Raw genomic sequence first — 24,742 nt, 5'->3', positions numbered from 1 at the left:
ATGTGGGAGGGGCTGGAATGCAAGACTTGCAGCCATGGTGAGGAGTTAGGGTTTTATTCCAAGGGCCCAGGGACACAACTGAGGGTCTTCAACAAGGGAGTGAATATCTGCATTATGTAAGATGATTTCTCTGTGATTGATCTGGTGATTGGATGAGAGCAGTTGCAAAGTGGAAGCAGGGAGACCAACGGGAGGGCGGTTGTAGTGGCCCAGGTGAAAGGGCTTGTGGTAGCTGGGCCTAGACTACAGGCAGCAGAGGGGTGTCAGGCACCTCGACTCAGGATATACTCTGCAAGTAGAATTGGTAAAATCATTCTTAGACCAAATACAATACTTCAGTTTTCTTTCTAGGTCTTCCGCTTCCCTTTTCTGCTTCTACATAGACAACTAATTAAGGTCTTGGTCAGACTTTCTCTTCTTAGTAGGTGCAGGAGGAAGCTGGCTCTCTTTGAGAGGAAATGTAACCAGAATTTAAAATAAATTCATTACTATAACAGTAGCTTTATCTTCCTTAACTGAAAAATATTTTTCTCGTTTGTATCTTACAAATGTTTACTCATTAGTATTGATTTCTATTTGTTTAAAGTCAATTATTCCTTGCTCTTGTGAGTAGCTATTTGTGTCACTGAGAAGTTTCATATTATTTAAGAAAAATAATCTTTTCTAAATATCAACAGTTTTGTTAAACAGCTTTAGTTCGTTTTAAGAACTTCTTTAATGACAGTTTTCATACTAATGCTTTAAATGAATGGATGCTTTTAATATTTGGTTTTGTATTGTGACATTTTTATTGAAATGCTAATTAAGAAGCCAGGGTAGAAGTAGTATTGTTTATGGCTTCTTCCTCCTTTCCCCTTCTTTTCTTCATTTATCTTTTCTGGTGTCTAAATGATTTTCTTCCTTTTGCTTTTGCTTCTTCCTATGCTAATGTTTCCTCTGGCTACATGGGACAACAATTTATCAGTGAAATGATTTCCACCTTAGCCTCGGTAAGCAAGAACCAAAATAAAGGAAATGGCAGAGTGTGAGTCATTAGCGTTATCGTTCCTTAAATGTAATCAGGCATGAGTTACATCTAGTAGTACCTTTCACCTCAGATCAACTCATAAACTACGAGATAAATATATCAACCATTCAAACACATTACTCAAAAATATTTTTTTTCTTCAAAGATTATAACTGGCACGTTGGAGATTTACATTTTTGGAAAGAGAAATTCTAATAATATGTTACTAGTCTATCTATAAAGTTTTATGAAGCTTAAATTTGGTCTTTAGCGAACACCGTAGTCCTGTAAATTTCATTTGTCATGCTTTTGTAACAGGTAAAGTAAGTAGTTAAAAAAGTCATGAAGGCAAGAAAGAATGCATGTTCACATCTCAGCACGGCTTGAACTCTGCTGGATGTACTAATGGAATGCCTCCTTGAAAGAAAATTAATATAATAATATGAAAAATACATAGTCACGTTTCTAAGGATCAAAGACTACAAAGTATGAATCTATATGGAAGTAAGTCCTTCCATTTCAACAATTCTGAGCTCCTTTCTGCAAGGCAATGTTCTAAGCTCTGTAAGGAGTTGTGATTAAGAGAATAAAGACAGATTTACAGCTCAATTATAATCTTTTTTTCTCTAATAATTTTATCTAAATTCTATATTTGCAAAGATTTTTTCTTTTTCTTTATTAGCTTATCTCCCCATTAGCTTATCTCTATGTCCCTCTTCTTATGCAGAACAATCTGTATTTTCAAATGAAAATAAAATTATAGACACCATCTCCTTCAATTTTAACAGCAGAAATTAACCACATTCCCAGGGTTTAAAAAGTTCTTGAATTATTACTTGAGTGTAATCATTAGTACAGAGAGAGAAAAACCTGTCAGTGCTTTCCAACATTGTTTTTGGGTTTTCTTTGCCTCTTTGCTTTTGCCTTCTCTTGTCTAATTCCCAGTATTTGTTGTAAGAAGTATTAAAGGTGTTCTCCAAGTTTGGCTGATATAGTGCAAATCTTCATGCTATGGACAGGTTATAGGGTTATAGATGTGCTGAGATTTTAATTTATCGGTGTGTGAGGCAACCAGGAGGCTTTGGGTGGCCCAACCACCGGGCCAGAGCCCCGTCCTCCAGCAGCGCACCCCGTGATGTCAATGATGTTGGGAAGCACTGACAGTGGGAAGAGATGCAGAAAGAGTACGGAAGGGAACACTGATACATAATGATGAATTATTCTCTATTTTGAGCCAAATAATTTTTTCAAGTCATTGATTTTTAAAATAAATGTCTATGAAAGCAAGATAAACTATACAGCTTATTTAAATGTAATAGTATCATGTAGCAATCCAAAGCTCTCAGAACATTCAAAAAGGATTTAATCTCAAATCTCAAAAAGGATTTAAAGGACTTCTCATGTGGAGCATTTTCTAGCATTCAATCTTCATTTTATTAATAAATTTAAAAGGCATTTTAAAGGGAAAACAACTGTTTTCTTAGCTTCTATTTTGTCTTGTGTATGAAACAATCCAAGTTCTGGAAGTTTGCTAAATATTACTTCACCATCACTACACCAAGAGAAGGAGCTTTTAGAAGACTCCTCCACAAATCATTTCCTCTGTATAAACCTCAAGTTCCTCGTCTATGAGAAAGGATTAAAATAGCCCTAGCATCATTGGGTACATGGAAGGACAAAAGGAAAAAAATAGCATGTGAAACACCATAGAGGTGGGCACATTCTAAATCCTCAGTAATGATCATGCTATATTCACTTATTTCATAAGATTTATGAGTATATGTAATATTTTTTAAATTTATTTTTAATTTTTGTTATTTCTGCCAGGTACAACAAAAATTTAGAAGAAGCTGAAAGAATTGGAATAAAGAAAGCTATTACATCCAACATTTCTATTGGTGTTGCTTTCCTGCTGATCTATGCTTCATATGCTCTGGCATTCTGGTATGGGACCTCCTTGGTCCTCTCTGAAGAATACACTATTGGACAAGTTCTCACTGTAAGTCATGTGTTAAGAAATGGATCACTGTTAAAAATGCCAGTGAAATTGAGTGGTGTTGGCTTGACTGGGAGAGAATATGTTTTGAAGAATTATTGACTAATACAAACAGACATGCACTACTAGGTTAAAAAGGGGAAAGGAAATTAGATGTATTCAACAGCCAAGCTTGTCTTTTTGTGCAGATCCCTTGCGCAGTTAATCGTACAGCCTGAATAACATTAACATCACCAACCTCTACAGTATGAGCTTCCATTTGTTGATATTATTTCTTTATATCAGCCTCTGGGATGAGCACTTCACTTCACTTTTATTTTCTGATCTACTGTTCACAACAAATGGCAAAATAGTTTTTCTTTTCAAATTCTTTTGAGTGATAGCTGGTCTACCTCACAGATTGATAGAAGTATAAATTGTTACTCTTCCTTAAAGAGTATACTGTTTGGAGGTTCTCTGCCTTATCGACCATTGTACAAGCACAGAAGGCTTACCATTTGATTCTATCCTCTTTTATTTAAACAGAGTGAAATGATTCACAAAAAGTGAATCTATATCATCATCTAATAAAGTACATACTGTTCCAAGAGTCACATGTTTCCTTTGTCATAGGCCAACCACAAGTATATTGAGTTAATGACAGATCACATATTGTTGAGTCCCTTAAAACATTCCCCTTGTCAGAAACACATTCGGAATGTGAATACAATAGTTGCATCTTTTGTCTTTTCAAAGTGTTGGCTTATCTAAAATGTGTAGGGCTATTTAGTTCAGAATGGCTTTTACCAAAAATCTTTTCTCAGGATGGTGATGTTGTGGGTGAACCCAGGTTGAGGTTGTGATAGGAGCTCTGTTCTGCTTAATGGTGACGTAGCTGAGCAGCCTTACATCTAGTATTCACTGAATCCAGACCTGCCTTACAAACTGGAAGTATCAAGTAATGAGTTAAGAGCACGGGATTTGATATTAGGCTGACTTGGTTCAAATTCCCACCTGTGCCACTTATTAGCTGTATAATTTGGGGTGGCCAACTAGACTTTTCAAACCTCCAATGGAAATGAAAGGAATAATATACATATAACTTTTAGTGTTATTGTAAGGACTACTTGGGAAAATGAGTACAGACTCACTTCACAAGATTCCTTCTACATAAATTATTGGGTAATATAATACCTGTCTGAGTTAGAAACAAATGAATAGTGACACTGGTTCTCTTTAACCCTGAAGAGAAACGAAGTCAAGTCTTTACCAGTAAGAAATTGATGTAGGCAGAATGAATAAAACAAAACCTATTTACCAGACCTCAAAGAGAACACAGTCTGGCTGAGGAACAAAGATGTCACCTGGCAAAGAATAATGCCCTATATGTGCACTATTTATCATTTACAAAATACCTTCGAATATACTGTTTCATTTGATAAAACAATTCCACTATTGCTGAGTAGGGAGAAAGACAGAATCTTGCTTATTTTTGCTAATGAATAAATTGAAGCCCAAAGATTCTAGGAAAATTGCTGGATTCTAGGAGATTGCTTATTCTAGGAGTCAGACTTGGGTCTCTGACTCTCCCACTGCTGGATTCCACTATACTGCTGATCTAAAGCAAATCCTTAGCAATTGACAAAACATAAATATGTATTCATAATATTCTGGTCTTAACAGAACTTAAATTATTGTTTAAGTGAGCAGGTAAAACTAATTCTACACTGTAAATCAGAAAGTATTTAAACTTTTAAACTGTTTTTAACATTTTAGTTTTCGTAAGTGGCCTTGCCATTCTAAAATGTGTTTAAAGAGAGAAGTATGAAAAAGTGTAGTAAATGCTAAGTAAATTGATGGTTTTCCTTCATATTCCTTAGGTTTTCTTTTCTGTATTAGTTGGGGCTTTTAGTATTGGACAGACATCCCCAAGCATTGAAGCATTTGCAAATGCAAAAGGAGCAGCTTATGAAATCTTCAGGATAATCAACAACGTAAGTTTGGGCTGGCCGTTTATCTATCTATCTCAAAGTTTCTCTCATTATTAGTCAATTTCTTTATCATTTTATCCAACTCTCCACAAATGTCACTAAAACTAGTTGTCGTAACCTAGTAATCTTCTGAAATTTTATTGTGCAGAAACCAAGCATTGACAGCTATTCGAGCAATGGGCACAAACCAGATACTATTAAGGGAAATTTGGAATTCAGAAATGTTTACTTCAGTTACCCATCTCGAAAAGAAGTTCAGGTATGATGATAAATGATTAATCAATGATTCATCAGTGGATTGGATGCAGTTTCTGATTTAGAGATTATGAAATAGAAAATGTCTAGTCAAACCTAGATTTGAATTGAACTGTCAGTTCATAGTCCCAGCATCTGTGTATTGCCTTTAAGTTTATTTCTCATTCATCCCACTAGATCCTGAAGGGTCTCAACCTGAAGGTTCAGAGTGGGCAGACGGTGGCCCTGGTTGGGAACAGCGGCTGTGGGAAAAGCACAACCGTCCAGCTGTTGCAGAGGCTCTACGATCCTGCAGAGGGCGTGGTGAGATGGCTCTTGCTGACCTAGATGTTGCAGCAACCAGCAGTTGCCATTGCAGATCACGCATTCCAAATCTGCAATGTATGCAAATCACACTTTTTATTTCAGGTCAGCATTGATGGACAGGACATTAGGACCATAAATGTAAGGTATCTGAGGGAAATCATTGGTGTGGTGAGTCAGGAGCCTGTGTTATTTGCCACCACAATAGCTGAGAACATACGCTATGGCCGTGAAAATGTCACCATGGATGAGATTAAGAAGGCTGTCAAGGAAGCCAATGCTTACGACTTTATCATGAAACTGCCTAATGTAAGTCCTTCTTGATCTTTGTCACGCTAGGGGTTCCAAGAATAGAATGCTGGCCGAAGCATAAGACGGTACAAAACTACTATAAATGGGAGGGAACTCCTAAGAAGGGAAATTCAGGTTGCTTCAGATTTTAAATCTCTAGCAGCATCAGTTAGTAGTAGGCATATTTTTAACACCAAGGGTTGCAGCAATTCCGCTTCTGGGAATCTACCCAAAGAAAATGAAATCATTAATTCAAAAAGATATATGCCCCCCTATGTTTATTGAAGCATTGTTTACAATAGCCAAGATATTGAAGCAACCTAAGTGTCCATCAATAGATGAATGGATACAGAAGAAGTGGTATGTATATGTAAGGGAATATTGTTCGACCATAAAAAAAGAAAGAAATCCTGCCATTTGTGACAACATGGATGGATGGACCTAGAGGGCAGTATGGTAAGGGAAGTGAATGGGTCAGAAATAAAGGAATACTGTATGATTTTACTTATATGTGGAATCTGAAAAACGAACTAATAAACAAAATAAAAAGAGACTCATAAACACAGAGAACAGATGGTTAGTTACCATGGTGGGGGGAGAGGTGAAATAGGTGGATGGAATAAAGAAGTAAAAACTTCAAATAATAAAATAATTTAGTCACAGAGATGAAAGTGTAGCATGGGGAAGGAACAGAGCTCATAATATTATAATATCTTTGTATGGTGTTAGATGGTAACTGCACTTACCGTGGTGAGCATTTAATAATGTATATAATTGATGAATCACTAAGGTGTTCATCTGAAACCAATGTAGTTCATCAGAAACTCTATCCTAATAAAAAATACAAATAAATAAAAACTGTGGTTGGTGATTGTGAATTTTAAGTAACTGGACCAGACTGCCTGTGAGGCTTGGGTTGTTCATGTGATCACTTCCCATCTTAACATGTGAGCTGAGATAGCTTGTCCTTTTGCTAAACTGTCCTGTGTTTTCTGTGTTGTAGAAATTTGACACCCTTGTGGGAGAGAGGGGGGCCCAGCTGAGTGGGGGACAGAAACAGAGAATTGCCATCGCTCGGGCCCTGGTTCGCAACCCCAAGATCCTCCTGCTGGACGAGGCCACATCAGCCTTGGACACTGAAAGTGAGGCAGTGGTTCAGGTGGCTCTGGATAAGGTCTGTGAGCCTCCATTCAAATAACCTGACTTATAAGCATAAGAATAGCCCACTGTTAATTCTTCTTAATATTATTTTGGAAAAAGGAATGTCCAATTGCTTCTGAAATGATCCCTTCAGCTAGGAAAATAATCTCTTTGGGCCTTTGCATCTGTTTGTTTAATCTCTATTTATTTCTCCTTTTTAAAAGTAGAAATCAATAATCATTCATTAAAAGGTACTTGGACATTTTAAAAAGTTAACAGTAAGAAATATAGACTCAAATGAAAACTGGTCTTCATTGTGATCTTAAAACCTTACCTTTAGAGAGAAGCCTTTTATTTAGGTTTGTGAGTTTTTACTATTGTCAGTAAGAGGAAAAATCATTTGAAGATTCACATTTTATTTCCAAGACATTATAAAGACCTGTTGAATACTCTATGGGAAATGAAAAACCTGTTACCTCAAGAGAGAGGCAGAGAGCTGATGATGGAGGAAATTTACCTGAGCCATGAAATGTCCTTGACTGTCCACAGATTGACCTTCCTGCAATTCTAGAATCCGTGTGACTGATTCACCAAAATCGGATTTGAGTACTTCCACTTTGCTAGGCTCTGTGCACTTGGTCTCTGGCACACTGATCCTGATACTGTCTTTTTTAGTTTGTGTTGATAATTTTATCACTTGTTCCTTGAGAAAAATGTGTAGTAACACAAATAATAAGCACTGGGAAAGTTATAGAGGTTAAAGAAATCTCTGACAAGTTCTAGGTTGTCTGTTCTTGTTCCATACTAAAATAAAAATGAGATTAGGCATCTAAAACCATGTACATAGCTCTTCGGTTTTTCCCTAATGTTTCTACCAACAAATATGTAGCATTTATTAAGCAGTCACCATATATGCATCACAATGCTTCATGGGGATAATTTTATTTGGTCATCACAGCTACTCTAAGAAATAAGTACTATTATTACCCCATTCTATATATGAATAAATTGAGCCTCTCACAGGTTAAATGATTTAGGTAAAATCCTGAGATTCATAAACAGCAGAACTAAGATTTGAGTTCAGATCAATGTGACACTGAGGCCTGGACTTTGCTGCCTCACATTAATGGTTTGTGTTGATCATCCAAACGACCTGTGAGCAAGGACGTTATGACTTCCAGGACTGATCGCCAGCTAGTGTGCAGCAGTACAGCTCGCTGGTGTGAGTCTGCTCTGATTAGCCAATGCCTGGGCTCTATGGTTTTTCCACCTTGTAATTACTGATGATTACTGTAAACTTAGACTGATAGAGGTTAAGTAAAACACTTAGAGGCTTACTTAATATGTGACTATTATATTTGTTTTATGTTTATTATAAGAAAACATTTTAAGTCATTATCAGTTGACTATAATTTATTGAAGCCAGAGACCACCTTGTAAAGCTTAGATGGTTTTACAATGTCCAAGGCATTGGTCTCTAGTAAATATAAGTTAAATGAATGAATTTTTGCATATAATTGTTCATGTATTCAAAACCCAAATTTTTCTCTTTTTAGGCCAGAGAAGGCCGGACCACCATTGTGATCGCTCATCGTTTGTCTACTGTTCGTAATGCTGATGTCATTGCTGGTTTTGATAATGGAGTCATTGTGGAAAAAGGAAGTCATGATGAACTCATGAAAGAGAAAGGCGTTTACTTCAAACTTGTCACAATGCAGGTATAGTCTAACTCTAGAATTTTCCTAGAACATCTCAGGTACAAGCTGATTTTTGCTGTGTGCCGTATTACAAATAAATCTTACTTGACTTGATTATTTCAGGAAGTGGGAAAAAATATTTGGGGGATTCAGGATCAGACCAGTGTTTTAGATATTTTTTTCTCTTGAAAGGAGGGAAAAATAAAAAAAGGATAATTAGAGAAAATTAAAGTTTAAAAAGTTTTAAAGTGAGCTATCCTTTCTATACTTGCCACTAGCCACATGTGACTTTTGAGCATTTCAGCAGTGGTTAATCTGAGTTGAAGTGTTTGTAAGTAGAAAATGCATACCAGAATCTAAAGACTTCGTACAAAAAAGAATGCAAAATATCTCGATAAGTTTTTCCATTGGTTACATGTTGAATGGATATATTATGTTAAATAAAGTATATAAATAAAAATTAATTTTACCTCTCCTATTTTCTAATGTGGCTAGTGACAAAATTTAAAATGATCAAGGTGGCTCATAGAATGGCTTGTACCATATTTCTGTCCTAAAGCAAATGTGATTACATTGTGTATTTCCACGGAAAGGAGATAACTAGATAGGATACATGGAATGGACACCATGTGATTTCAGCATAGTTAGGTAGTTTCAATTTTCAGATATATCACAAGAAATAGCAGTTTAACTTTGTCCTTTTCTATAATTACTTACATTATCATTTTTCGTGGTAGCTGATGATCAACAATTTTCATAGGTTAACTGAGCCTAATAAGCTTATGCATATTTCTTGTTTATTTTAGACAAGAGGAAATGAAATTGAATTAGAAAATGATATTGGTGAATCCAAAAGTGAAACTGATGCCTTGGAAATGTCTCCAAAAGAGTCAGGATCCAGTCTGTTAAGAAGAAAATCAACGTTGAAGAGTATCCACCCCCCACCAGGCCAAGACAGAAAGCTCAGTACAAAAGAGGCCTTGGTATGGAGGAGGATGTAGAGCTACACCCTCCACCTTCCTGCTGTGGCTCTCCTAGTTTGGTGGGCTAGGGCTTGGGGAGGAGAGGGAACTAGAAAGAGTTGTCCAGAATCCTCCTGTCCTAGCTCCCAGAGCATTCCATAAACCAAAATCTCAACATTTTAGACTTGGCTTCGAATTTGTGAATGAGAATTTATGGGATGGGAACTTTAGAATTAGAATTCATATTGTAAAAGGAGAGATTATAATGGGTCTTCAAATATAAACATTTCTATTTTATCCCTAGTTGTAAATATTCTTGTGGTGCTCCAAGGGTCAGACAAGAGTTCAATGCTTGTGAAAACACCATTTACTTCTTACAAAATAAAGAGTCATATAACAGAACCTTTCAGCACTTATTTAAAAGCTAAATAGCCCTCAGTTCATGAGGAAATAGGAATAAGATATATTCATTAAAAATTTTTTGTGCATATGGGAAAACTATAAATCATTAAATCAATTACATATTAATTTGTTTTCTAACTAGCCTTTTGTAATATTTTGTGTTTTCCAGGATGAAAATGTGCCTCTAGTTTCCTTCTGGAGGACTCTGAAGCTGAATATAACTGAATGGCCTTATTTTGTGGTTGGTATATTTTGTGCTATTATAAATGGAGGCCTACAACCAGCATTTTCAGTAATATTTTCAAGGATTATAGGGGTAAGTATTTATGTCCATTTTTTGGATTTATTTGTGAGTCCTGACTAAAGAATGAACTGTTTCTAACATAAGTCACACACACAAAAAATACATTTTTTATTTGGCACTAAGCATGTTAAAGATGTAAGAATACGAGTCTGGCTTGTGATAGGGAGCCTCATTTTCAAGCCTTCTTTTTACCTGTCAGTCAGTTTCCTACGACCCAGGGGACCATCTCCCAAATTAGTCCATGAATGGACTGATGACTGTCAGGTACCTGCCATCACTGGGCTCTGAGTGAATCTTATGAACTGTCGTGTCACCAGCGTGCAGAGAGTTCCTCACTGATCAGTCAGACTGGCTTGAGAGAAGGCTGTTCTCCAACACAGGTGCTTGTCTGCACTGGCACAGGCCTGACGTGCTGCCCCTATAGGAAGTCACCAATACAACGTTGGCAGATTTTCTCCAGATACCCCTGACAGTTGAAATTTCCATATTGTAAAACAATGAATTGCCATATAATGTAGTTTCTTTCCCACCAAAACAAAAAGGCACAGCATCTGAAAGATGGAGGCTGGCACGTTGGTTGTATCTACTTTTATTGCATTTTCAACAAAAGTTACAGTCCAGGCAGGAATGATCTGTCTAGTAGCGCATGTTCAAGCACCAAGCTGAGACCAACCTTGCTATTACTGCTGAAAACATTGTTGAGAGAGACACTGGTCGCTACATGAAACATAGGCCAAACACTAACTTTTGATTATACCAAAAAATATACAGATGTTCTGGTCTGTTCACGTGTGGCTAACTTGTTTCAGGTTGACATGGATATGTTTAATGCATTCATTCAAAAAACATTTTTTCAGTGTCTGCGTTGTACCAGGTACTGTTCTATGTGCTGAAAAAAATACTGAGATAAAGTGTTTGATTGTATGAAGCAACTGTCCTAGGACAGGGGTTAATAAAAGTTTTCTATAAAGGGTAGGATAGTAAATATTTTTGGCTTTGCAAGCCATACTGTCTCTGCTGCAAACACTCAGCTCAGCCATTGTAGGGCACAAACACCCATATGTAATGCACAAACGAATGGTTTTTTCATTAAAACTTTATATGAACAGTTGGCTGGTGGCCCATAATTTACCAATACCTGTTCAAACATCTTACAGACAGTAAGGTAGACAGTGACATCAGCAGGAAAAAATTGAAGTGGATCAGTTAGGAATGGATTTGGCTATTGTAATTCAAGGATTTTATGTTTTCCTCTTTTCTCATGTAACAATAAGTGTGGAAGCAGGTGATCGAGGGCTGGCACATTACCTCTTAGATATTGGGTAGGCAACCAGCTCTCTGCCTTGCTGAAGGTTTGTAACGCAGAGTTCATGGTTGTGGACTCAGTTTGATTGCTTGGGTTTATATCCTTGGCTCCTCACCTGCTGGCTCTGTTACCTTGAACAGGTTGATTAATGTCTCTGTGCTTGCTTGTTTCCCTCTGTGTAAAATGGTGATGATAATAAAAACAAGCCTCAGAAGGTGATTGTGAGGATAAAAGGAATTGTATACATGCATTTTCTTAGAATAATGCCTGACAGAGAGTAATAGCTCACTGATTGTTAGATATTATTTTTGCTGGAATAAGTAATCAAGAAAAATCAATGTGTTCTAAAAGCCTTTTTCCTTTACCAAGGATAAAGGATTCTGCCTTGGGTTAGGAATGTGGCTCTGTCACAGATGGAGTCTGGCCCGGTGTGAAGGGAGGTGCTTATTTCCTCGCCTGTTGAGTGGTCACTCTCTGTGTTGCTCGTGCCCCAGTCATCTGTAAGCCCTCCTCAGCCGCCCTGAAGAAGGGTCTTGTGTGAGGTACTGGGTCAGCTGGTTGCACTCCCTCACTGGCTACCTGTTTGCTTCCTACAGAGAAGGCTGGCTCATAGAGCCTCCTTTCTCTGAAGGGCATGGGCCAGTGAAAAGCACCTCCCAGGTTCACCTCAGCAGATTTTTTCCAGACACCGCCGGGCAGTTGAAGTGTCCATATTGTAAAACAATGAATTGCCAGTTTCTTTCCCACCAAAGGAAGAAGAACATTCGTTCTCTTTCCTCATTTCCACAGTAGGTGTGGCCCTTGTGGCGCTCATGACTCAAAGAGGTAGTATGTGCGGAAGTATTGAAACCTAATAGGAATGAAGAACCCCTTCTCGGCCTGGAAGGAAGGCAGAGTGTATATAATTTTAAGTTTGGCGTTAGGGAAGCCAGCCCCGCCATTGCCATTATTCTAAGGCTGTATTGACGCCCAAATCCTGTGCTGGATGGGAAACGAGGCAGACCCAGAATGGCTTCTTCAGTGATTGAATTGAAAACCTTTGAATATTTTCTTAACAGCTTTTTACCAAAAATGAAGATGCTGAAACAAAACGAAACAATAGCAACATGTTTTCACTACTGTTTCTGGTTCTTGGAATTATTTCTTTTATTACATTTTTCCTTCAGGTAAATGTCTATATTTTTATTTTATTTATTTTGAAAAATGTATCATTTTTAACTGTGGGAATTTATAGACATCTGTAACTTGCTTTTTAGTAGAATTACTCCTCTATGAACTGGGCTATTAGCAGCCAAGTTTCTTCGACGTATTTGCCTCCTCGGGCTCCCTTGCTTATCTCCTCCTGCCCACCCTCACCTCCCCCAACCTTAATGAAACTAGAGGAAACAGAGCAAAGGAATTAAGTGCTTTAAAAGCTTAGTAAGGTAAGGCAGTAATGGTTTTTGTTTTAGACCTAGGATCAAGTACAAGTTGAACTAGTTCCTAATTTGGTGTCCTTTGGCAAATAAGTTACTTAAACTGTTTTAGCCTGTTTCCTCATCTGTAAGATAGGGATAATAGTACCTGCCTTTTGTTGATTAAAAGAGAATGTGACTAAGTTCCTAGGCTTATGTGAGGCCGTAGCAAGCACTCAGTCATTAGTGAATGAATCAATGATTAGCCACAAGTAATTTTTAAGATAAAATTCTGGTAAGTATCGTTTTTAACATGTCATAAGCATGTGTTAATTTGTTTATATAGACAAAGCATTTTTTTGATGATGTAGGAAGTACAAAAGGGAAAAGACTGAACTCTTCCATTGCTAAACACTTAACATCTCTTTGGAGAATTTGACCTGACTGTAATGGATATAACAGTCTACTGTATACAAGACAGCCACCAACTGTTAATGCTATAAAAGTCAGGAGAAGGTAAAATGGCTTTTTGTGTGTAGTTGTTGAAGGAATTTGGTGGGAGGTAGTCTCTGAGCTGGTCTCTTAAACTTTGGAGACAGGAATTGGTGAAGCAAAGGCAGCTAAAGCCATGCCTTTGTAACCAGTGATGCTCAGGGACACAAACCTGGCTGGCCCAGCAAACTGAGGTAGGGCAGAGACCCTGAATTACCAGGCCTCAGAAGAGTGCAGCTGGCACAGTGCCAAGTGATGTTAGCATGCCCTCTCATCCCTTAGGGACACAAGGTGGACCCTAAATGAGTGATTGTCAGCAAGTGATTAAATTCTCATAGACTCAGATTCAGGTTCCAGTCCTGCCACCTTAAAACTGTGGCCTCAGGCAACTTAGCAGCCTCTCTGAACCTCATTTCTTCTGTAAAGTTGGTGATTTTAGTGTTTTCAAAAGGCTTATAGAGATAATGTATATAAAGTACAGCCTTGGAGTAAGCACTTAATCATGTCAACAAAATAACAGTACTATTCCATTCACAGACAAGATGTTTCACATTTCATTCAGTCTAATAGCAGAAACTTTAATCTGGTTATTTCCAAGTAAATTAACCATTTCAGTAATTTCAGGTTTCAGCTCACTTAACCTGGGATTTCCCCCGTCCTCCTCCTCCCTGGCTCGGTTCTGGGTTAGTCGAGGAGTTACTTGGCCTCCAGCACTGGGCGGGGGGCAGGGCTCTGCTGATATCACGTGCCTTCCTGGTCCTGCGCCGCCTTCAGCTGCTGGCTCTGGTCTGGCTGTCCCCCCCCCCCCCCCCTTTATCAGGACCTCTTGGAACAGTCCCTGCTTTTCTTCACTGGCACTCTTTCCATGTGTTTCTTCCCACTCTCTCAGTAACATTGTACAGTCCGCTTGGGAGCCCGGAGGAGATGTGGCTGCCCGCATCCACTTTTCTCATTCCCAGGAGACGCGGGGCTGTTATTAGGGCCCCTTGTCTGCGGATGCACTGTCCAGGCTCGCCCTCTCTGCTTTCCCTGTGCCATCGTGTGGGAGGCCTTGTCCGTAAACGCCACCTCCCAGAGCACCAGAAAGAAAGGGGAGGTCCCTTCCTTCTAGTCCTGCGTCCCCCAGACTCACTGCATGAGGGCTCTGTTGTCCCTCCTGCACAGATGGGACCCCGCATGGCTGCGCAATCTCATTACACTGTATTCTTCCCCAAACCTCTCCTCCCTCCTCCCTGACGTGGGAGGTCATAGCCAGTGCCCCATATTCTCTCAGTAAGCCTTCTTCCCAACCTGCTTTACTCCTAGACTTTGGCTTTTTTAAAATTGGGAACTAAGAATTTACCATCTTTGGTCTCTGCGTCCTTTATGCCTGAGGTGACCATATGTTCCTGTTTCCCTGAGGAACACTTCAGGGCCTGTTGTAATTGTGATGAGCACCCCTTTCCATTCCCAATGGTCCTGGATGACACCTAATAGAGCACCCTGTTTAGAGCTCCTCCCCTGGGAGCAGCTCCAGTTTCCTGGGTGACAGACCTTGCTTCTCTGGGAGAAATAAGCAGTAAGAAGTAAGGCTGGGTGTGTAGGACGAAGAAACATGTTTCCTAATAAATCCTCGATCCGCCTGCCAGCTAGCAGGGGAGTGGCAGTGTCAGTTCCAAAACTGGGCTCTCCTGGCTGTGCCATAATGCCACTCTGCACCAGAGTGCAGCCACCAAAATGTAGCCACCCCTGGACATCAGGCTTTCTGACTGGGTAGTGTCCTCTTTAGCAATGACATCAATCCCCCTCCCTTGTGTAATCATGTTTCCTTCCTTGTGGCATGTTCTTGATCTTCCCAGGGCTTCATGTTTGGCAAAGCCGGCGAGATCCTCACCAAGCGGCTGCGATACATGGTTTTCAGATCCGTGCTTAGACAGGTATGTCTGCTGAGGATTGTGTCCCAGGGTGTGCAGGGCTCCCAGCTTGAGCTTCTCAGGCAGTGGGAGGATGTCAGTTTGCTCACGCATGTTCCTGTCTTCCTGCCATCACACGTCGAGGATGCAGCTGAACCGCCCCAGGTCAGGAGTGGGGGCCCTGCTGTCTGTCTGTGCGGGCTGCACAGGCAGCGGGTCACCGAGGGATGCTCTCCAGAGCAGGCCCTGCACCCTTTGTGTCAGCAGCTGCACGCAGAGTAGGTGGAAGCAATCTTCAGGCTCCCACAGCCCTTTCCTCTCTTCCCTTCTTTCCCTGGGATACCCAAACACTTGTGTTTCTTCACACCTGGAGGTACCTCTGTTCCCTTTCTTTCCACAAATCAAAATGTATCCTCACTGCTCTGTCCTTTGCTGGGGCTGGACTGATACCCGAATCAAGCTGTGGTGTTGGCAGCTGATAATACCTTAAGGAATGCCTCTCACGTTTTACACTTTCAGAACCCTAACAGCAGACAGATGTGTGGTGTGTTGTCCTGGGGGCGAGGTGACAGGGGTATTGGGAATGTAACCCTGAGCAGCCCAGTTCAAAGGGGACAGTTCCTTTAACAATCATGAAAATTTTGTATGTGACTATAACTTATATTTTAAAATCACTAATCGCTTGCCAATAAATAAAATGATGTTCCAGAAGCATGTCTGGGACATAGTAGCAGTACTTGAACCCTGGCTGAGAAGCATGAATTGGCTGTGTTAGGATTTCTAAGTGACATTCACATTTTCCCAGAAGTCTGATTCCTCAATCCTTTCCCACTTCTCCCCCACCACTTAAAAAATAAGACATTTATGGGAATTGTAGCTAGTGACTGACAGAGCCAAGACTGAGTCTAAAAAGTTAGAGAGCATTCTTTGATGGGGACTCTGTCCTTGGACTCTGAGTTAAACCGTATTTATAGCTGAGATCCCACTTAGAATGGGGCAGATGTTGCTCCAGTGCCAAGTGCCCCATTACCCCACCAGCCCTGGGCCAACTGCAGGTCCATTATATCCATTATACTTTGGAAGCTGAGCTGATGGTTTGTGTAATGCCCTCCATAAATTATAAAGTCTGGCAAACGTACATGAAGTGCCTTCTGCTTACAAGGCATAATGCTAAGTATTATAAGGCATTCAAACCTGAAAGATCCCTGTCTTCAAGGAAGTTATATTCTAGTGGGGGAGACACTTAGGCACAATAATTTTAAAAAACAAATTGATATATTCTATAATAAACTATAATGCTTTGATTTTCTTAAATATTTTGGGGAAAATGATAGATACTGCTTTAGTTACAAATCACCAGATGAGATAACTTCTTAGGAGCACAGTTATTTTTGTAACAGACATAAATGCATACTTAAAGCTCACAATCTTTGTAGTATTTGTGTATTTACAAACTTAAGTGGTTTTAGAAAGAAAATCTTTCATTTTGAATGTTAAATTTTAATAAAATTTCTTTTGTTAATTTTTCAACGTGATTTATTTATTCTGCCCTGAACTACAGTGATCTAACTGCTTATTCAAATTCTCAATTTGGATGTCTAATAAGCATTTCAAACTTAGTATTTCCAAAATTGAACTTTTGACTCTCCCCTCCCCACAGGGCTTACTCCTTACCTAGTCTTCCCCCACATCCATAAATGGCAGCTCCATTCTACTAAATGTTCTTCAGGCTAAAAATCTGGACGCCATCCTTGACTGCTCTCTTTCTGTGTGATACTGCGATGGCATTCTAACCAGCCACACCACCTCCATCGTCATCCCAAGCCAGTAGGTTCACTCCAGAGAAGCCAGTTATTCTTCTGAAATATAAGAGATTCCATCCATTCCTCTGTCCCAAACCTGCTGAGTGTTACCCAAATCCCTCAGGATAAAAAATATGGCATCTTTATAGTTGCCTATAAGTTCATAAATGATGTGGTCCCTAATCCCTCTCAGACCTCATTTCCTACAGCGTAACCCCTCTTCTAAGGCACCACCTACTCTACACCCCGAACCCACCGTGTAAGGGGAATCAGGGAGGAGTAAGGCAAGTCAGAATGGCAGTCTGTTTGGAGGAAGAGGCAGCTTTGCTAAATTCTCACAGTGGTGCTTTTAAGGCTCATGGCAGCCCAGTCTATAAAAGAATGCCCTTTTTTTACCTTTTCCTTGTCTCGTTCTCCTTTCCTTTACAGCTTTTATCACCACCTGGTATGGTTTATACTAATTTACCTGTGGCTTCCATCTCAAGAACCTAGGCTTCATGAAAGCAGCAACTTTGTCTTCTGGTCTCTGTTGCACAGCTCCAACACTTAGAAATCACATTCGCAACAAAGCAGGCATTCAAACATTTTTGAACAAATAAAATTATTCGTATGTTTGTCTACTAAGTCTCTTCCTTATGTATTGTGTGTCAAATCCTGGGTGTTGAATGCAAAGCATGTAAAGGATGACCAAACTGAGCCCCTCCTTGCCCCTGCTCCTGAGAGTCTCACACAAAGAGCTTTAGAATATTAAAATCATTTTCTGTGCCAACAGGATGTGAGTTGGTTTGATGACCCTAAAAACACCACTGGAGCATTGACGACTAGGCTTGCCAATGATGCTGCTCAAGTCAAAGGGGTATGTGCCTCCTTTCTGCTGGCGTTTATCTTCCTCCTCTGTTCCTCTGGAGCCTGGACCTGCCTTGGGCCACAGTGCTTTCCTGTGTGTATAAAACTGGCCCTCAGTCCTCTCCCTCTACAGAGTTGTTTGTGAGGCCAAGGACTGTACCCAGGAGCTCCAGGAGTCCCTAAGGCCTGCTGGCGTCCACCCCCTCTGTCACTGGTTACCTCGTGGGCATCCTAGACTCGCACTTTCATGCCCTATTAGCACAGACACCCGCCCACCTTGTGTGAGCCACTCAGAGTCAGAACCCCTCCAGAACCTAAAACAGTGGCTGAAACAGAAAGCCCAGGGAAGAGGGAGCAGGCAGACTGGTGAGTGCCCTCGGAACTGGGGGAACCGGTACGGCCATTACCACAGATGGGCTGAGAGGGGGCAGCTGGATCCACTTTATGCCACCAGCTGACCTGCTTATGATGAGGGATACATGTGTGTATAAGTATACAAGTATGTGTGTGTATACACACATATGTACACATACACAGATACACATACACAGGTGTATATATTCCACATGGGAAGTAATATGGTTAAATCTCTCTCTCTCTCTCTCTCTCTCTCTCTCTATATATATATATATATATATATATATAATGTTTATCTAGGTTAAGTTTTTCATATATATAGTTGATAAACAATATTACATTGGTTTTGGGTGTATAACAGTGATTTGATAATTTTATACATTACAAAATGCTCACCACAATAAGTATAGTTATCATGTCACCATGCAAAGATATATAATATTATTTATCCCTGTGATTTACTTATTTTATAATTGGAAGCTTGTACCTCTTTATCCCCTTTGAACCATTTCACTCCATCTCTTCCCCTATGGCAACCACTGATTTGTTCTCTGTGTTGATGAGAGAACATAAACACATATTTATACACCATCCTTGAAACTTTCCTCATGTATTTTCAAGTAAATAGCTTCACCCTGCTAAAGATAAATCAGAAGAAAATATATCTCAATATTTTGCCTGTAAAATGGTGGTCTTTTAAATTTTATTGTGGTATGAGAACTAGAATTCTACAAAGACTAAAAGCACATGAAAGTCTTATAGAAATCAAAAGTAACTATTTTTAAAATTTTTTTCTGAGAGAAGGTGGATGGCAAAAGTGAAGTGAAGTGTTCCCATTCAAAAGGAAAATTACTTCTTTTTTTTGATAAATACAAATATCTTTAAATTAGAGTTCAGGCAGAAAAATAATTCTGAATCTTGTTTCCAGGATAATTGTATGATGATTGTACTCTTGGCCAGGAATGAAAGGAGAGAGTGAGGGAAGGGAGAAGGGGAGGGAATGTATGTCAGGAGGTTGTGCTATTAGTCCACCTCAAGATGAATGTCAGTCAGCAAAACTAAAGTGCTATTATGAAACAAAAAGCTAGATTTCAAGTGGAATGATAGGGTGTTGAGGCAGAAATAAACAGCAGAAGAAGGAGAATCAGGGAAAGGTGGGGGAGAAAAACAACAAGGGGAGGAAATGAGCTGTGGGAAGTCTAGTGGGATGGGGAGACCATGAGTGGGACAGAGCGGGTTTCCAGTATTAACCCATTTAGTCTTACCTGGCTTCACCCCTGGGCTGTGGTTCAGGAGCGTCACCTTCTCTCAGCCCTGTTCTTTGAAATGACGATTGTGTGCCTCCTTCTAACCCGTGCTCTTTCACTCACTGTGATCCTCGGAGCTCTAGAAATGCCCCTCTGTGTAAGCAGACGTGGGACCATTAATGTTAGTCTTTAGGATAGAGAACAGTGACCCTGCCACGTCATTTGAAATGTTAAATGAAATTAAGCCAAGGGGCTTAACCTCCTCCTCCTCCCCAGCCTTTAACATAAGCTCAATGACTGCATCAAATAAAAATAAATGCTGTATTATTTATGCTGTCTCTCTCAGCCCTGGTGCAGTTCCCTGGGGTAGAATTTAATGTACAGAGGTTGCTAGAAGTAGTGCACTCTTTCCTCCTAATAACCAGTCTAATATTTCTATCACATAAGTGTTGAATGATTTCAGAGGGCCCTACTGGGGGGAGTGGAGGATGATTGTAAAAGATTTTGTCCTAAAATTCAGAGCCTGAGAGAAGCCTTGGTTATTAATAAATGCACCTGCCCATTTGGGGGTTGGGGGACATTTGTCCAGAAACACAGAGGCAGCAGAGACCCATCTAGACTATACCCCATCAGAATCAGGGCCCGAGTGAGCCCCACTCAGGCAGAGGGAATTTGGAAGAGGGGGGGAAACATGGGCCATTTCCAGAGAAAGCAGTTCTGGGGGCCGGATTGGAAATTTGGAATGGCTTGTGGGCATAGGATGTTTCCTGGGTACAGGAGAGAAGTGTAGAGTCCTGGACTACAGTGACCTTATAGTCTGACTTCTTGGTTTAGAGTTGGAAATCACTGCGTGCTAATCAAAGTTATGCTCCAGGCTCTTTCTGGCATTCCAGGTACAGGTTCTGATGCCTGCCTCATATCCTAAATTAAATCCCATAACTTTGTCAGCTCTGTGTTATCTTCTCCAAGTCAAATGCAGGTTAAATTAAGCACAATAAGCCTCTCAAATAGGGCAAGATATATTTAGATGGTCTTTATGACAAAAATTAGGCTTAAATTACAAGTAGTTAGGCATCTAACATTGGAAACTTCCAACATGCCCAGATTAATGTAATTTTCAGACTATTTTATCTATCTCTCATTTTCAGAGCTTGCTTTTAGTGGTCATGCCATCATTGATTAATGAGACTTTTCTTGGTATTAGACAATCAGAAGAGATAGAAATATGTAGTTGAACTCTGAATTATTGATCTTACAGTATTTGTTCTGATCATGGAAATGTTCATTTTAAAAACCAAATAAACTTAACTAAACTTTTCCTTTTTAATTCATAACTGGGAAGATAATGGAATTTCATGAGCTGAACTATCATAATCCTTAAGATTCAATAAGCATGGATTTTCAAGATAATATGAAAGTCTCCTTCTAACTGGTGTTGTTTCTTTGTTTTGCAGGCTACAGGTTCCAGGCTTGCTGTAATTACCCAGAATATAGCAAATCTTGGGACAGGCATTATTATATCTTTAATCTATGGCTGGCAATTAACACTTTTACTCTTAGCGATTGTACCCTTCATTGCAATAGCGGGAGTTATTGAAATGAAAATGTTGTCTGGACAAGCACTGAAGGATAAGAAAGAACTGGAAGGTGCTGGAAAGGTGAGTCAGACTAAATATAATTCCTGGCCTAAGTATTCTCATCGGTGTCTATTACAACTGCCCACTAGGAGAATATTTTTATAATCGCTCATGAAAGCAGCCTTCTTTTAACACTTGTTCAGCAGACTGGAAACTGAAGAAAAGGAGCAAAACAAATTCTTAGGCTCATAGATGGACAACTAATTTAATGACGGTTCCCGAGTGTCTGGCCACGGTCTTCACCCTCTGCCCTCTTCCCTGCCTCCTTCTTTCCCCCACCGCACCCACTCTGCCTCACTCTTTCCCTCTTAGTCTCAAGTAAGCTGAAATCCATTCCTTTATTGAGGAAAGAAGGTGTATTTAGTCATATCATGGGAGTATTAAAGTATGGAAAAGTCCTAAAGGTATTTATTCTATTTTGCTTAATTTATTAACATTCTTTCCTTTGTATCATGCCTCCTCCTTTCTCTTATCTCTGTTTACCTATATTACCTCTCTTTTTCTTGTTGTTCTTGCATCCTTGTCTTTTTTTATGCAAACGCTTATATGGCATTTACCATGTCATCTTGGCAAATGCCTTACTCCTCATAGTGACCCAGTGGGGTAGGTTCCTCTATCAGCTCCTTTTTCAGGTGAGGCAGAGGCACAGGCTGGTAAAGTCCCCAGTGCCTTAGAGCTGATAAGCCTCAGAGCCAGGACACAAACCTAAGACAGTTGTGCTCCAACATCGTGTCCCCTATCTGTTAAGAAACAAAGCCGTCTGCTGATGGCAGAACGGAACATGCACAGATCGTGTGGTGGGTATCATGGCAGAAATGAGCCGTCAGAGCAGGGCCGACCCCCAAAACTGGGCCTAAAGTCTGGGTTAGGGATTCATCGGTCAGTGGACCAACTGAGGGCCCCAAGAGTCCGGGGATAGACCCAGGCAGATCAAGGGCCCCAGCTCTCAGGGGGCCTAAGGGTCTGCAGTACTTCATCTCTGGGCAAGGCACCTCACCAATAGGAATGAGGACGCATGTCCTGGAGGCTGGTCATGACCTCTGACGCTTTGTCCTCCACCTCCTGCTATCTCCTCATATTTTTTAAGCTGTTTCCTTGGGATTCCTTCAGGAAATTCCTTTGGACCAGCTTTAGTGCTTCCCAGTGAAGGTCCATCAGGGAGAGACCTCATGTGAGTCTTCCCTTCAGGCCAGCAGAGGCCATTTGTGAGGGTCAGTGAGACGGGGCTGACCCACAGGCATCTGGCTGTGGTCTGGCCCATGAAATATTAGCCCTGTCAGAAAATACATTTTGTGACCAATCGCTTTATTTAATACTGGACTTCACTGTTTTCCCTCCATGGACTTGACTCTTCATATGAGGAGAAGATGCCAAAATCAAGGACAAAATGTATCAAAAGAAAATGCATTACTGCTTAACAGTGTCATGATTTACTGAGGTGTTCAAAATGTCCCAGAGAGTCATCTTAGGAAAAAGATTGTATTTCCTGGATTCATAGGAAGAAGATGATGGGGTGTAAGCTCATTCCTTGCAAACCACAGGTGCGAACCTTGGAAGTGGTACGTCAGATTTAAGACTTGGAGTCTAGTCAGAGGGGGTGGGGAAGGGTGTGCAGACAAAAGAGCCTACGTGTGTATATGGCAGGTTTCCTAAGTAGGTCGGAGGTGAGAGAAACGCTCTGATTCTGTGGTGGTTCACGAGAGGGACAAAAGTGGGTAGAGAAAGTGGTGGGTGCTACGCCAGTCAATTCACGTGACATTGAAAATCAACTCCTCTGATCATCATTCTCAGGTTACAGTTTATTGGGTATTTATTATATACTAGGCATCCCACTTAGAGCTCTACATACATTTTCTCACTTGATATTGTCAATAACCTTTTGAATGATCCCTTTTGACTAAATACCATTGTTCAGAAAGGTCAAGTAACTTGCCCAAAGTCATACAGCAGCAGTCTGATCTCCCCACTTTCCCTGCTTCCATTCTTGTATACCAGCCTTCTATGTTGCTCTCACTGAAGCCACACTGGTCTCTTACAAACACAAAGAAGATTATGCTGTTTCCTAGTTAAAACCCTCCAGTGGCTTCTGATTGACCTTTTCCTGTGGTTTATAAAACTCTGCATGAGCCAGCCCTGATGATCTCTGTGACTTCCTCTTGCACTAGTGTCTCGTGAGCCCACGCAGCTCTGACCTCTTGGGACTTCTTTCAGTTCCTAGAATTCTCCAAGCTGGTTCCCTCCGATCTTCTCATGACTGGTTGCTCTGTTATTCAGAGCTCAGAATTACTCCCTTCTCAGGGAGGTTTTCCCTGACACTTGAATTAATTAAGGACACTTCTCAGCACTGGATGGGTCCTTCCTGTTTATTTTTTATTTATTTTCCGATTTGTGTTTTATTGACCCTGCGATTCTCAGGCCTTGAGAACGCATTTTCTCAGCTGCTACAGCTGCTCCTTCCACTGCTGCTTCTCGGTCTGTAGTTTCTCTTCATGTTTATTGAGCCGGTGGTGCATGCATGCGTTCATGAGCTGCAGATCTGGGGACGTGTATTTCTTGCCCAGGTAGAATTTCCTGAGGTTCTGCTTCTGAGTCTGGGTAGTGATGGTGAGAACATGGGCGACATATTTGCAGATGACTCTGGATCTTGGAGAGCATGGAAGCTCGCCGCCTGTCACTTTGGTGACAATCACCTGGGACAGCTGCACCTTAGGTCTTCCAGCTGTTTAAGCAGAGGCTCTTTCTTGCCCTATTTCTTTGTTTATTGATTAATGGTCAGCTGTCTGTACGAAAACATAATCTCTACGGGGACCAGGATCTAACTGCTGGTTTGCTCTTAGAGGGACAGGATTCCAGTGCAGGACTGTGTGATGTCAGACCCTACTGGTAGTCTCCACCCTGCCTGTGATCTGTGCTCCATAGATTTCTGTCACATTATTATGGCTACTGAACATTTTTATGAAATAGAAGTTTTTTCCTTCTCAGAAATAAAAAACCGTAATCAAACTTCAGTGTATTTAAGAATAGGAAGAGAAGTGTGAGGAGGTTTTTTCTTTTCTGGAAACATGCATTTTTATTTTTCCTTTCCTCAAAATTATTTGGTGCATGATGGTTTCTGAGGGAAATTCAATGCTGTTTACTCTTCCGGAATTAGAAGTTCGTTCTCCTTGTAGCAGTTACTGAGTCTTTAATATTTAAAGTCCTTGGAGTAAAGGGAGATGTGAAGATGCAGAGAATGCCTTAGACCTTTTCCTGCCTGCCTCATGTGGCAGGAGAAACATGACTGAAGTGATCATACTGTTCTGCTTACCATGTAAGGTCTGTGACTCACAAACTCTCAATTTTACTGGCTTGATACACTCTAAAAAGTTACGACATTTGCAAACAAATCACAAACAAAATATACCTGCTTTAGAAAATGGAGCACAGAAAATATTTCTTGAAAC

The 24,742-nt window shown here is 40.3% G+C and overlaps 1 protein-coding gene across 3 annotated transcripts in view; it reads left to right on the top strand.

Moving 5' to 3' along the window:
* Positions 1-24,742, top strand: part of ABCB1 (ATP binding cassette subfamily B member 1) — a 223,087-nt gene that overhangs the window by 182,364 nt on the left and 15,981 nt on the right. For 2 of the 3 annotated variants that reach the window (XM_057504470.1, XM_036911836.2), the window contains exons 9-21: positions 2,834-3,005; positions 4,862-4,975; positions 5,121-5,231; positions 5,405-5,530; positions 5,636-5,839; positions 6,825-6,995; positions 8,518-8,679; positions 9,465-9,641; positions 10,192-10,338; positions 12,691-12,798; positions 15,357-15,434; positions 17,985-18,068; positions 21,117-21,320. In XM_057504470.1, coding sequence (XP_057360453.1) covers positions 2,834-3,005; positions 4,862-4,975; positions 5,121-5,231; positions 5,405-5,530; positions 5,636-5,839; positions 6,825-6,995; positions 8,518-8,679; positions 9,465-9,641; positions 10,192-10,338; positions 12,691-12,798; positions 15,357-15,434; positions 17,985-18,068; positions 21,117-21,320 — 1,858 coding nt within the window. Of the gene's footprint in view, positions 1-2,833; positions 3,006-4,861; positions 4,976-5,120; positions 5,232-5,404; positions 5,531-5,635; positions 5,840-6,824; positions 6,996-8,517; positions 8,680-9,464; positions 9,642-10,191; positions 10,339-12,690; positions 12,799-15,356; positions 15,435-17,984; positions 18,069-21,116; positions 21,321-21,397; positions 24,615-24,742 lie in introns of those variants that run through there. The other variant, XM_036911837.2, reaches the window with a different exon arrangement.

The sequence above is a fragment of the Manis pentadactyla genome, chromosome 7, assembly GCF_030020395.1.
Source record: "Manis pentadactyla isolate mManPen7 chromosome 7, mManPen7.hap1, whole genome shotgun sequence".
Lineage (NCBI taxonomy): Eukaryota > Metazoa > Chordata > Mammalia > Pholidota > Manidae > Manis > Manis pentadactyla.
Note: the sequence above shows the minus strand (reverse complement) of the source record. Positions and strands in the feature narration are given on the sequence as shown.